The 14,669-nt window shown below is 36.3% G+C and overlaps 1 protein-coding gene across 1 annotated transcript; it reads right to left on the bottom strand.

Annotated features, from left to right (window-relative positions):
* Positions 1–4,492: 4,492 nt before the first annotated feature.
* Positions 4,493–7,838, bottom strand: LOC129622078 (olfactory receptor 4F4-like). Its single transcript, XM_055538994.1, has 2 exons — positions 7,785–7,838; positions 4,493–5,422 (listed from the first exon to the last, which is right to left on the bottom strand). Exons 1-2 carry the CDS (start codon positions 7,836–7,838, stop codon positions 4,493–4,495), a joined length of 984 nt encoding a protein of 327 aa, XP_055394969.1.
* Positions 7,839–14,669: the final 6,831 nt, after the last annotated feature.

The raw sequence follows: 14,669 nt of genomic DNA, 5'->3' as shown, positions 1-14,669 counted from the left end.
AGGATAATTCTATCAAATATTTAGAGAAGAGCTAACTCCTATCCTTCTAAAACTCTTTCAAAAAATTGCAGAGGAAAGAACACTTCCAAACTCATTCTTCAAGACCACTATCACCCTGATACCAAAACCAGACAAAGACAACACAAAAAAAGAAAACTATAGGCCAGTATCACTGATGAACATAGATTCAATAATCCTCAAAAAAAAATTTTAGCAAACAGAATTCAGCAGCATATCAAAAATTTCATACACCATGATTAAGTTGGGTTTATTCCAGTAATGCAAGGAGTCTTCAATAGGCACAAATTAATCAATGTGATACTCCATATTCACAAATTGAAAGATAAAAACCATATGATAATCTCAATAGATGCAGAAAAAACCTTTGACAAAATTCAGTACCTATTTATGATTAAAACTCTTCAAAAAAATGGGCATACCTCCACATGCTGCTGCTGCTAAGTCGCTTCAGTAGTGTCCAACTCTGTGCGACCCTATAGACAGCATCCCACCAGGCTCCCCACTCCCTGAGATTCTCCAGGCAAGAACACTGGAGTGGGTTGCCATTGCCTTCTCCAATCCGTGAAAGGGCAAATGAAAGTGGTCGCTCAGTCGTGTCTGACTCATAGCGACCCCATGGTCTGCGGCCCACCAGGCTCCTCCATCCATGGGATTTTCCAGGCAAGAGTACAGGAATGGGGTGCCATTGCCTTCTCTGATACTTTAACATAGTAAAGGCCATATTTGAAAAGCCTACAGCAAACATTATTCTCAATGGTGAAAAACTGAAAACATTCCCCCTAAGATCAGGAACAAAATAAATATTTCACCAGTGTTATTCAACATAGTTCTGGAAGTCCTAGCTACAGCAGAGAAGAAAAAGAAATAAAAGTAATCCAGATCGGAAAAGAAGAAGTAAAGCTCTCACTGACTGCAGATGACATGATACTGTACATAGAAAACCCTAAAGAGAGTATGGAAAAATTTCTAGAGCTAATCAGTGAATTTAGCAAAGTTGCAGGATACAAAATCAATACACAGTCGCATTTCTATATATTAACAATGAACAATCAGAAAAAGAAATTAAGGAATCAATCCCATTCACCACTGCAACAAAAAGAATTAAATATCTAGGAATAAATTACCTAAGGAGACAAAAGAACTATACACAAACAATTATAAGACACTGATGAAAGAAATCAAAGAGGACATAAACAGATAGAGAGATATTCCATGTTCCTAGATAGGAACAATCAATATTGTGAAAATGACTACTACCAAATGCAATGTACAGATTCAATGCCATCTCTATCAAATTACCAATGGCATTTTTCACAGAACTATAACAAAAAATTTCACAATTCATATGGAAACACAAAAGACCCTGAATAGCAAAAGCAGTCTTGAGAAAGAAGAATGGAGCTGGAGGAATCAACCTTCCTGACTTCAAGTTATACTACAAAGCTACAATCATCAAAACAGTATGGCACTGGCACAAAAACAGAAATATAGACCAGTGGAACAAGATAGGAAGCCAAGAAATAAACCCATGCACCTATAGGTACCTTATTTTTGACAAAGGAGGCAAGAATATACAATGGGGCAAATATGGCATCTTCAATAAATTGTGCTGGGAAAACTGGACAGCTACATGTAAAAGAATGAAATTAGAACACTTCCTAACACCATACACATAGATAAACTCAAAATGGATTAGCGACCTAAATGTAAGACCAGAAACTATAAAACTCTTGGAGGAAAACATAGGTAGAACCCTTGATGACATAAATCAAAGCAAGATCCTCTATGACCCACCTCTTAGAGTGATGGAAATAAAAAAAAAGTTAATAATTGGGACCTGATTGAACGTCAAAGCTTTTGCACAGCCAAGGAAACTAAAAGCAAGGTGAAAAGACATCCCTCAGAATGGGAGAAAATAATAGCAAATGAAACAACTGACAAAGGATTAATTTCCGAAATATACAAGCAGCTCCTACAACTCAATGCCAGAAAAACAAACAACCCCATCAAAAAGTGGGAAAGAGACCTAAACAGACATTTCTCCAAAGAAGACATATGGATGGCTAACAAACATGAAAAGATGCTCAACATCGCTCATTATTAGGGAAATGCAAATCAAAACTACAATGAGATATCACTTCACACCAGTCAGAATGGCCATAATCAAAAAGTCTACAAACAATAAATGCTGGAGAGGGTGTGGAGAAAAGGGAGCACTCTTGCACTTTTGATGGGAATGTAAACTGTTGCAGCCACTATGGAAGACAGTATGGAGGTTCCTTAAAAAACTAGGAATAAAACCACCATATGCCCCAGCAATCCCACTCCTAGGCATATACCCTGAAGAAACCAAAGTTGAAAAAGACACATGTAACTCATTGTTCATTGCAGCTATTCACAATACCTAGAACATGGAAGTCACCTAGATGTCCATCAACAGATGAATGGATAAAGAAGTTGTGGTACATATACACAATGGAATATTACTAACCCATAAAAGGAATACATTTGAGTCAGTTCTGATGAGGTGGATGAACCTAGAACCTATTGTACAGAGTAAAGTTGAGTCAGAAAGAGAAAGATAAATACTGTATTCTAACACATATAAACAGAATCTAGAAAAATGGTACTGAAGCATTTATTTACAGGGCAGCAGTGGAGAAACAGATATAGAGAATAGACTTATGGACATGGGGAGAGAGGAGGAGAGGGTGAGATGTATGGAAAGAGTAACATGGAAACTTACATTACCATATGTAAAATAGATAGCCAATGGGAATTTTTTGTATGCCTCAGGAAACTCAAACAGGGGCTCTGTTTCAATCTAGAGGGGTGAGATGGGGCAGGAGATGGGAGGGAGGTTCAAAAGGGAGAGGATATATATATAGACCTATGGCTGATTCATGTTGAGGTTTGACAGAAAACAACAAAATTCTCTAAAGTAATTATCCTTCAATAAAAAGAAAATTAAAAGAAATGTGAAATTATGAATTTTTTGTTTTTGTTTTTTTTTAGTCACACAGTCGTGTCCGACTCTTTGTGATCCCATGGACTGTAGCCCGCTAGGCAACTCTGTCCATGGGATTTCTCAGGCAAAAATACTGGAGTGGCTTTAAAACAGAATGTTCAAAGATAAGAAAAAAAATCAATGTTATCGAAGACAAGTTAATAAATAGTATACAAACTGAGTATGCAGAGGTAGAAAAATTAAAAAAAAATCAGAATACATATCATATCATATACACATACACATATGAAAATGGCAATTATTTTATTTAAGGGTTTATTCCTGAGATTTTCTATTGTAAATGTTACAAAATACACAAGACTATGTCATCTTTAAAAAGTAATGTGAAATTTGAAGTATATCTAGATCCATTGATTTCAGATAAATGGATATAAATTTATATAAAATTTTGAGGCCCAGAGTAGGAAAATTTCTGAAGAAAGTTTTGTTTTGTTATAGGTACTAATGAACAATTCACAAACTCTGTACATAATTTCATTCTTAAAGATTATGTGAATACTTCAGTGAATTAAATGAATAGTTTATTCCAAAACTAGATCTTTTGACTCACCTGTATAATGAACGGCCTAAGCCATTTATGAATAGGAAGGGAAAAAGCAAAATCTCCAAAAGTTGTTAATATAGCCATCTTTGTATTGAATATGTATCTCTTAAAGACACTGTTTCAGAAATGACTGAGACATGATGTTGGGGGCACAACACTCTCTCCAGATTATGATTATGACTCAGATTTCTTTCTGAATATGATTAGGAATACTTAATGATTCTCTCTTAGCTATCTCTCCAGAAGGTAACTAGAATGTTAACTAATCAATAGACTAATTTATCAATTTGTAAAATAAAGATAGCAGTATTCAGTGCACTGGCTCAGTGGTACAGAATCTGCTTGCCAATGCAGGAGATGCAGGAGACGTGGGTTTGATCCCTGAGTAAGGAAAATCTTCTGTTGTAGGAAACGGCAACCCACTCCAGTATCCTTGCGTGGAAAATTCCATAGACAGAAGAGCCTGGTGGGCTACAGTCTGTGGCATCACAGAGTCAGACATGACTGAGCATGCACAAACCCCTGCATTCAGTGTATAAACTTATTAAAAAAAAAAAAGAGAGAGAAGATCCACATGAAATGCTTTGCTGAAAGAAATGCATAACAGATTAGAAAATTTCCAGGTGTGGTGGTCTGTGTTGAAGTAGCAGTACAGATAGTAATAATTAACATTAACATTGTTGTTAATTCCAAATCATTCTTGAGAACAACCAAAATCATTGCTCTAAAGACTGGCCACATTTCCCAAACAGGGACTCATTTTGATAATTCTGGAATGCTATAGAATTGACACAAAACTTTCACCAAGAGATACACATGGTTTCCATATGTGAATTGGGAATTATCACATTCTTATAATGTGAGATCATGAAATGCCAACAGAAATCCATAAGCTATCATCATAGTCTCTTAATGGCAATTTTAATCTCTTTGTTTCTTAAAGTGTAAATGACTGGATTTAGTAGTGGTGTGATGGCTGCATAAAATACAGCAAGAAACTTGTCCACCCAAGTGATGTTGAGTGGAAACAGGTAGATGAAGATACAGGGCCCAAAGAATAACATGACCACTGTGATGTGGGCAGTGCAAGTGGAGAAAGCCTTGGATGCCCCATCTTTCGACTGATGGCAGAGAATAAGCAGAATATAAGAGTAAGAGATCAGCAATAGAATGAAGCAGACGGTGGCAAGTACCCCACTGTCCGCATTTATCAACATTTCTAAAACATAAGTGTCCACGCAAGCTAGCTTCATCACCAGTGGAATATCACAGAAAAAGCTATCCAATTCTCTGGGTCCACAGAAGGGCAATTGTATAATTATAGCTAGTTGGCTTATTGAATGCACAAAGCCAATGATCCATGATATCATCACTAGCCGAATGCACATTTGTGTGTTCATAATGCTAGAGTAATGGAGTGGCTTGCAGATGGCCACGTAACGGTCATAGGCCATTGACACAAGCAGCACCATCTCACCCCCTCCAAAAAAATGTCCAAAAAAAATCTGACACATGCAGCTTCCAAAAGAGATGGTCTTGTTTGCCTTGAGAAAGTCTGTGATCATTTTAGGAGTGGTTACTGATGAAAGGCATAAGTCAATGAACGAAAGATTGGCTAACAGGAAGTACATAGGGCAGTGGAGATGAAGGTCAGCAGTAATTAGGAGAACAATGAAGATGTTGCCTAAAATGGTGATTAAATAAAGAGAAGAAAATATCACTAGGAGGAAGGCCTGGAGCTCCCATGAATCACACAGCCCAAGAAAAATAAATTCAGACACTACAGACTGGTTACTTCTTCCATTTAGTTCAGTTTCTTCTAATTTTATCTGAAGGAAAGAAATGAAAATATATTTTCTGAATAAAGCAGGTTTCTTATTTATTGCTGATGAAAGCGTATCCTTACATAGGCACTTTGGAAAAAAATTTGTGATTTTCTTATAAAGCTCAATACTTACACATCCTATGGTCCAGCAATTTCAGTCTCATTTGCACGCTCGAGATAAATTCTTACAACTGTATATATGGAGATATTTATAATTATGCACATAAACAGGACAATGGAATATTCAGAAACATAGCGAATAAAGTACAACTATATACAATGACAGAGATGTAGCTTTTTGAGACATGGTAATGAAGAAAAAAGAGATTAGCATAATTTTTGCTAAATAAAATAATTCATTTTATTAGCAAATAAAATAATTCATTTTATTAACTAATAAAATGAATAGCAATAGAAAATGCTGCATTTTGTAGAAACTTCTATATATTACTATGTATTAAAATATGATGTAAGTAACTCCAACTCTGGGCAGCTAAGGATCAGGATGAAGATGCACATATTATCAGCTATATGATATTATAACTATTTAAGTCTTGTATTAGTTATGTTTTACAGTTATAGTTTGATTATTAAACAAACAAGCAAATCCAAAATTGCCAGTAGAAATGGTGTGAATATACTATGAATCAAGAATTATGATCAATTCAATGCTGTGGACCTGAGGTTTAGTCTGGGTTTACCCTCCTGTTGTCTGTAACTGAAGCTATTGATGAGACTGTTTTTGCTTGAATCCAGAGAGTTATCAGGTACCAAGGATGAAAATAAAAACAGAATTAGAAAGCTATAGATGTAGGAGGGGCTTTTACTTTTTTCCAGTGTGGTAAATGGGAATTCATTGAATATTTTCTTTTTTTTTTTGCCTTTTTTTAAAAATTTTATTTTATTTTTAAACTTTACATAACTGTATTAGTTTTGCCAAATATCAAAATGAATCCACCACAGGTATACATGTGTTCTTTTGAGCACTTCAGTGAAAAAGAAATAAATTGTAGGTGGTGTATGTTATATCAAAAAATAAAAGCTTATACCAGCTTTTTCACCTAATACTAACTTAGTAGGTTTTTAATATTACTTTAGTTAAATTAGAAAGGGCAAAATATTGCTACTAGGATAATTATTGGGCTTCCCTGGTGGGTCAGAGGTTAAAGTGTCTGCCTGCAATGTGGGAGACCTGGGTTCAATCCCTGAGTTGGGAAGATCCCCTGGAGAAGGAAATGGCAACCCACTCCAGTATTCTTGCCTGGAGAATCCCATGGGCAGAGGAACCTGGTGGGCTATACAGTCCATGGGGTCGCAAAGAGTCGGACACTACTGAACTACTTCACTTTCACTTTCAGGATAATTATATTAAAACTATATTAACAACACATTAAAATTACTTATATAAATCGCATATAATTTTCAACTTTACCTTAAGTAGAACTAACCATAAAGATTCTAAGAGTATAATTATAAAATCAAATGAGTTAGAGCAGAATTCACAAAAAAACTCAAGAAAAATTAAAAAGTAAAAATTTAAAAAATGGGACAACTTTAATTTTCATTTTTGAGCTGGTAATTTCAGGGTCAAGGGAAAAGTAAACCTCTCTGTTTCTTTGTATCTCCCTGTCACTCTCTCTGAATACCTCTCATTATGCTAGAGATTTTCACCCACACTGTCTATAAAGTAATCTTCACATTAACCAAATAAAATAAAATGAATGAAATATATCATACTATTCTGAGTTTGGCTCTTAGTGTAACCTATTAGAGTCTCAGAGCTGGGAAATAGTATGACTGGAGTGCAATCCCGATGCTCTCTGATGCCAGTCCTGCATCTATGCTGTCATTCTGCAATCTCCTGTTCAGTTCCAAGAGCATAATTTCATTTCCATGGTAACTATTGACTATCGTAGGCTTTGAGAGATTTCTTTCCATAATCTCTATCAGGTTCCTTCCTGAGTTAAATTAGTAACCATCACTTTTCTCAATATTTGGAAATTTCTGTTAATTATAGTTATGTATCTGTGCCTAGAATATAGTTTTCCTTAAGTCAGGAAAACTGTAGACCCTATGACTGTGGATCTGATGATTGTGAAGACCTGAATTCTACCTCAAAGAGGGCGCCTACGGAGCTTTAAGACTGTGTAGAAGTTACTCGTTTTGATGATGTAGACAGTCCAGAAGTTCCAAGATGTACCTTGGAGAAGAAACCCTTGATATTTCTGAAAGCTATGCACAATTTCAAACCATTCTAATTAGTGTGCATGGAAGTATGGCATTAAAATATTTTCTTAAATATGACAGAGGAAGGGAACTAAGGGAGAAGTTAAGAAATTGACAGAGTGTAGAGTGTATCTTCTTACCAGAGAGACACCGTATTTGACCACATTTTTTCCCCAGGATAAAACATTCTCCATATTCTAAATAGAATCTGAAATAGAATTATATTGCATCAAAGCAAAGTATCCACTTTTTGTTGTGACCAGCATTTATGGGGGAGTGTGAGGCATATATTTAGTGTAGAGAGTGGCCTCCGGAGTAGGAAACTCTCAAACTACCCATGCTATGCTCCCTTGAGACCACTTTATTCTTGTCTCTCTGAATTGAGAATGTCATCTGGAAAGTGTGTCTTTTGTCAAGGTCAGGGTGAGGATAATAATACAGTTCTAATGGTGGAGTTAAGCACAGTTTTAAAACATTTTTGGATTAACTTTAAAAAAAACAAAAACAGTATTCCAGAACTAAGTTACCATTTCTAGTCCCAGATGACTTGGGTGAGTGGACATGGTCTGACTAGCAGAGGGAGAAGAACTGGTTAGTGTGCGCATGCTCAGTTGCTCACTCAATAATGTACACCGAGTATGCCCATTGTAGAGCAGTCAGCCTTGGACTGCTTGTTTTATGGGGTTTTAATGAAGAATAGAGCACACACACAATGAAGAATAGAGAGACAATTTAAAGTGTCAAAATTTCTTTGATTATTTGAGCAATGATCCTGATTTAAGATTGAGTACCAGACAATATTGGGACTTCCCAGGTGGCTCAGCTTCCCTGATAGCTCAGCTGGTAAAGAATCCGCCTGCAATGCAGGAGGCCTGGGTTTGATCCCTGGGTTGGGAAGATCCGCTGGAGAAGGGAAAGGTTACCCGCTCCAGTATTCTGGCCTGGAGAATTCCAAGGACTGTATAGTCTACAGGGTTGCAAAGAGTCGGACATGACCAAGCGACTTTCACTCACTCACTCGCTTAGGTGGCTCAGCAGTAAAGACTTCGCTGGCCAATGTAGCAGACACAAAAGACACAGGTACAATCCCTGGATGGAGAAGATCCCCTAGAATAGGAAACGACAACCTACTCCAGTATTCTTGCTGGCACAGTCTTTTGGCAGAGGAACCTGGTGGGGTATGGTCCGTCGGGTAACAAAAAGTCGGACACACCTGAGCACACACTTATGCAAAAGGCAATATTATCAATATTCTTCAAAATAACAAAACAGTAAGGGAAGCCTACCTTTTATTTAGTTTTATAAAATATTATATAATTTTAGCCTTATGGACAAGAATCCAACACTTTAGAGATCTGAGAAGGAAATATGATAGTATGGCTCTATCTGCCCGTTGCTGCTACATTTTTTTCATCAGAAGCATAAATTTGTTCACATTTTGGTACTCATATTCCACTTTTTTTTTCTATGCTGTTACATACTCACATGTGCACATGGCAGTATATACATATGGAGGAGTCTTTTACTTTGGACGGTATAGAGTATAGAAGGATATTTTAAATTCTAACTTATTTAAAATAATATTATGCATAAATATATTCCATTGTAATGGTTGTTTCAATGTAAATGTTTGTTTTTAGAGAAATAAATATGCTAAAGTAATAGTACTGCTAGGTGTGTACCAAACTTAGTCAAAAATTCTTTTCATACAAAACCTGTATTTGAATGTTTGTGACAGCTTTATTCATAATTACCAAAAACTAGAGACATCCAAGATGTCCTTCAATCTGTTAATGGTTAAATAAAGTGTGGTACACTTGTACAACGGGATGCTGCTGCTGCTGCTAAGTCACTTCAGTTGTGTCCGACTCTGTGCGACCCCATAGACAGCAGCTCACCAGGCTCCCCCGTCCCTGGGATTCTCCAGGCAAGAACACTGGAGTGGGTTGCCATTTCCTTCTCCAATGCATGAAAGTGAAAACTGAAAGTGAAGTCGCTCAGTCGTGTCCGACTCCTGGTGAGCCCATGGGCTGCAGCCCACCAGACTTCTCCGTCCATGGGATTTTCTAGGCAAGAGTACTGGGGTGGGTTGCCATTGCCTTCTCCAGCAATGGGATATTATCCATAATTAAAACAAATAATCTATCACGTCATGAAAAGATATAGAAGATACTTAAGTGTCTACTGCTACATGAAGGAAGCCAATCTCAAAAGTCTATATATAGTATGATTCCACTTTTATGATATTCTGGAAGATGCAAAACTATGGAGACAGTGAAAAGTTAGGTGCTTGTCAGGGGCTCACGAGTTCATGGGAATAATGAATATGTGAAGCACAGTACAGTGAAATTTTTTATGATACTGTATTTTTGACTATGTTGTCTTAGGCATTTGCCATGTCATCTGTGAGGGCCTAAATACAATGAAACCATAGAAACAATGAGCATGTGTTTATTTCTAATACCATTATCCAGTAAAAGGAACCAGGGATCTTTGGAGATATGGCTATTGCAGGAATAGGAAATTAAGATATAAGATAAACCAGGAGCATCTTTTAGTCCTAGGAAATAAGGAATGCTCAAACATACATAAACTTAGAAAATTTGATGTGGATATACATCAAAGAGGCTTAAAAGCCAAATGAAAATGCTCCCAATACCAGTATTTGATTATAATCCAGATTATAAAATAAATATTCATGATATCAAACTAATATAAATGATTGAATAAATTAGTACATGGAATAGAAGAGTAATCACCCATTCAGGAGAATTAGAGATAAATTGTGTAGCACGCTACCCTGATCAAGAGGAAAATAACTCCTATTACTTAAGTATGGGCTGAGTGTAGTGACTTTTCTCAAAATGCAGTGTGAATAGCAGGGAAAGTATATCTATATTGAGGCAACCTGAAATTTCAGTCAGTTGATCAAAGTCAAAATCAATAGACATAAATCATGGTGATGGTATAGACACTTGATGGAAGATGTCAAAAATGGCAGATCACCTGTGGTGTGCTTCCACTGAACCAATCAGTTCAGTTCAGTCACTCAGTCATGTCTGACTCTTTGCAACCCCATGGACTGCAGCACATCAGGCGTCCCTGTCCATCACCAACTCCTGGAGTTTACCCAAACTCATGTCTGTTGAGTCGGTGATGCCATGCAACCATCTCATCCTCTGCGGTCCCCTTCTCCTCCTGCCCTCAATCTTTCTCAGCATCAGGGTCTTTTCAAATGAGTCAGCTCTTCGCATCAGGTGGCCAAAGTATTGAAGTTTCAGCTTCAACATCAGTCCTTCCAATGAATATTCAGGACTGATCTCCTTTAGGATGGACTGGTTGGATCTCCTTGCAGTCCAAGGGAGTCTCAAGAGTTTTATTCAACACCACAGTTCAAAAGCATCAGTTCTTTGGCACTCAGCTTTCTTTATAGTCCAACTCTGACATGCATACATGACTACTGGAAAAACCATAGTTTTGACTAGATGGACCTTTGTTGGCAAAGTAATGTCTCTGCTTTTTAATATGCTGTCTAGGTTGGTTATAACTTTTCTTCCAAGGAGCAAACGTCATTCAATGTCATGGCTGCTGTCACCATCTGCAATGATTTTGGAGCCCCAAAAAATAAAGTCAGCCACTGTTTCCCCATCTATTTGCCATGAAGTGATGGGACCGGATGCCATGATCTTAGTTTTCTGAATATTGATCTTTAAGCCAACTTTTTCACTCTCCTCTTTCACTTTCATCAAGAGGCTCTTTAGTTCCTCTTCACTTTCTGCCATAAGGGTGGTGTCATCTGCATATCTGAGGTTATTGGTATTTCTCCGGGCAATCTTGATTCCAGCTTGTGCTTCCTCCAGCCAGCGTTTCTCATGATGTGCCCTGCATATAAGTTAAATAAGTAGGGTGACACTATACAGCCTTGATGTACTCCTTTCCCTATTTGGAACCAGTCTGTTGTTCCATGTCCAGTTCTAACTGTTGCTTCCTGTCCTGCATACAGGTTTCTCAAGAGGCAGGTCAGGTGGTATGATATTCCCATCTCTTTAAGAAGCTGAACCCATAACTCTTGTGAAATTATGAGAAAAATATCAAATAAATTTCAGTGCAGTGATACCCTTCATACTTCACAGTTCCTCAAAAAGTTAAACAGAATTATCATAAAACTCATCAATTCTGCTCCTAGTCTTTAACCCCAAAGAATTAAAAACAAGTATTAAAACAAAATCTTGTACATGAATATATAGAACTATTCACAATGGGCCAAAGTGTCATCCAAATGTTCATCTGCTGATGAATGGATTGACAACTGTGGTAATCCATACAGAGGAATACTATTCAGCCACAAATGTGTATCAGATACACATTTCAATATGGATGGAAATAGTTTGGAACTAGGTCGAAGTGATGATCCCACAATATAATGAATGCCTAAATTCCATTGGTTTGTAGCTCTCAAATGGTTGATTTTACATTATGTTACTTTATCTTGATAACATAAAATATAACACTAAAAAGATAAATGAGCAAGTATTATCTTCCATTACTATTAAGATTTTAGTTATTAACTTTTCTTTAGCTCATTTTTTGTTCAAAACCATTCTTGGCTAGTATGTACTTTTGATGTAAAAGGGAATGGTACAGTTCCAGCACTAAGTTTTGCTCATTTCTTTCTAGACTGAATGTGATACAGAAATCAGTCTAAATTTTTGTAAAATGAGAATAATAGCATTTAACAAAAGAAATTTTAGTAATATGTGTTGAAATGTAGCTCTTATAATAATGTTAAATTTTATATGAATGGTGATATTTGATCTTCTGTGTGTACACATTGCTTTTCTGAGCAGTATTATAGAGTTAGAGATATTCAGTATGTCCAGACTTCGTTAATGAATAAAAGAATCACAGTACTGAATGCCAAGGTACACAAATTATTTCCCCTTTTATAGTATTAACTGAGAAGTCACAGTCTTATTTCTCATCAGGTGTGGAAGAATATTGGATTTCCATCTCACCGTTTGGTTAGACATAATAAATGAGATCACATAGGTATCATACTCAGAAAAGTGAAAAGCTTAATAGGCATGTGAGCTCCTTTTTAATAAGTCATGGCACTGATCTGAAAAGAGGCAGCATAGCACAGGGATTAAATTCACGGACTTTATAATTTCACTTGAATATTGGTTTTAACTTTAGCATTCTGACCTTTGCCAACATATTTAATATCTGTTTTAAGATATTATCATGACCAAAATGGATTTGGTAATTATATAAATGAGGTAAAAAAGCAGGGATAGGGATGCTAGGAATATATTGCATGAATATGCTTCTAATAGAATTCTAAAATAATTTTTACTAATTCTGTTAATAGGCATTCCTTTTTCACTAGTATTGGCCTAAATGATATTTATCAATATGTATTAAAATGTTAGGAGATCCTGAGTTTCCTTGAAGATATTGCTGTCGTAGTTTATTAATCACAGCTTCCTTTGTTTTGCCTTTACTTTTTAAATCAAGCTTCTAATATTTTTTCTTCTCTTAATGACATGGGAATTCAAGGTAGAGATCTCATAATAAACGGCCTGGGGACTCAGGTCACTGAGGCATCAAAGGGCCAGCCAAAAGTGTTCTTAGAGCTGGAGTAGTTGTAAGGAGTACTAACCACAGAGATCAAAGAGGGAAACACTTCTTAAGAGGTTCATTTATAGTGAAAATATTGTTTTCTGGGGCCTTTTTTGGGGAATGAGGTCAGGTAAGTGGGGACAGTATAATTTAAGTGAATAGCCTGTTAAAATTACCAGCTGCTTTCCCTCTATGGGCAAAGTATAGCAACTCTGCTACATTTCAAAAATTCTCCCCCCTCCACCCCACCACTATGCCTCCCACTCTTATCTCTATTTCTGTTTTTCAATTCAACATACATTTGTTGAACCTTGTTGAACCTATACAAGTGCCAGTCTTTCCAAGGGGAAGTTTTACTTTTCAGATTGCAAGAAGCTCTTCATGTGCCTGGATTGTATCTGAATTTACAGGGAAATTTTTAGATCTGGATTATATTTCACTTAAACTAGGAAGGACCTTGGGATGGCACCCTACTCCAGTACTCTTGTCTGGAAAATACCATGGACATAGGAGCCTGGTAGGCTGCAGTCCATGGGGTTGCAAAGAGTTGGATACTGCTGAAGAGACTTAGCAGCAGCAGCAGCAGGAAGGACCTTGGGAATTGGTTTTGATGTGAATCATCTTTGACCTGTCATTTTTTTCATGGCAATTTCAGGAATGAAAACTGCTTTTTAATACTACTGGCATGAGTTTTTAATGAGAATAATATAAAAAACTAGTGTGTTTACTAAGAAACTATTATCAATTTTCAAGGTATGTGCACATGCATGCCCACAAATTCTGTTTTTGCCATTAGAGGCTCTTGTTTTAATCCAGTATTTGGATGGTTAGTTGTTTCCAGTTATTTAAATACATATAAAAAACTGCCATCAGCATTTTACCAATTTAAGACATAGTATTGATCATCATGTAACAATTTTTGCAGGAATTAATACTTGGCTATGGAAATACATACACAAATATCTTACTCTAATACTTTTGACTTCACATTTAGATGATGATAACCTTATGATTACTCATGAGAACAGATCCTGAATTTTCATGTACCATCAAATTTAACTAGATTTCTGAATTGTAATGATATCTCGTGTATGATTAAATGCAGTGTTTTGCTTTCTGTGACTGGCTTATTTCACTTTCTCCATGTTTAATCACAAGTTACTCTTGTGTTTGTTGCAAATGGCAGGAATATTTTTTTAGGCCAAATATTATTTTGGTGTGTGTGTGTTGTGTGTATGTGTATCACATTTGCTTTATCCATTCATTAATCATCAGAAAATTCATTTGTTTACAGATTTGATTAATGTGAGTAGTGCTGCAATAAACATAGCATTGTCAATATCTCTTCAAGATACTGATTTAATTTCCTTTGCATATAAAAGTACTGAAAATTCTACATGAAA

The sequence above is a fragment of the Bubalus kerabau genome, chromosome 10 (assembly GCF_029407905.1).
Source record: "Bubalus kerabau isolate K-KA32 ecotype Philippines breed swamp buffalo chromosome 10, PCC_UOA_SB_1v2, whole genome shotgun sequence".
Classification (NCBI taxonomy): domain Eukaryota; kingdom Metazoa; phylum Chordata; class Mammalia; order Artiodactyla; family Bovidae; genus Bubalus; species Bubalus kerabau.
This window is presented reverse-complemented; position numbering and strand designations above follow the sequence as displayed.

Coding starts and splice junctions, on each gene's coding strand:
- LOC129622078 (XM_055538994.1), bottom strand. CDS start 7,838: ATGGAGAATGTTTTATCCTGGGGAAAAAATGTGGTCAAATACGGTGTC. Junction 5,423..7,784: donor TCAAATACGGTGTCTCTCTG/GTAAGAAGATAC, acceptor TCTTTCCTTCAG/ATAAAATTAGAAGAAACTGA.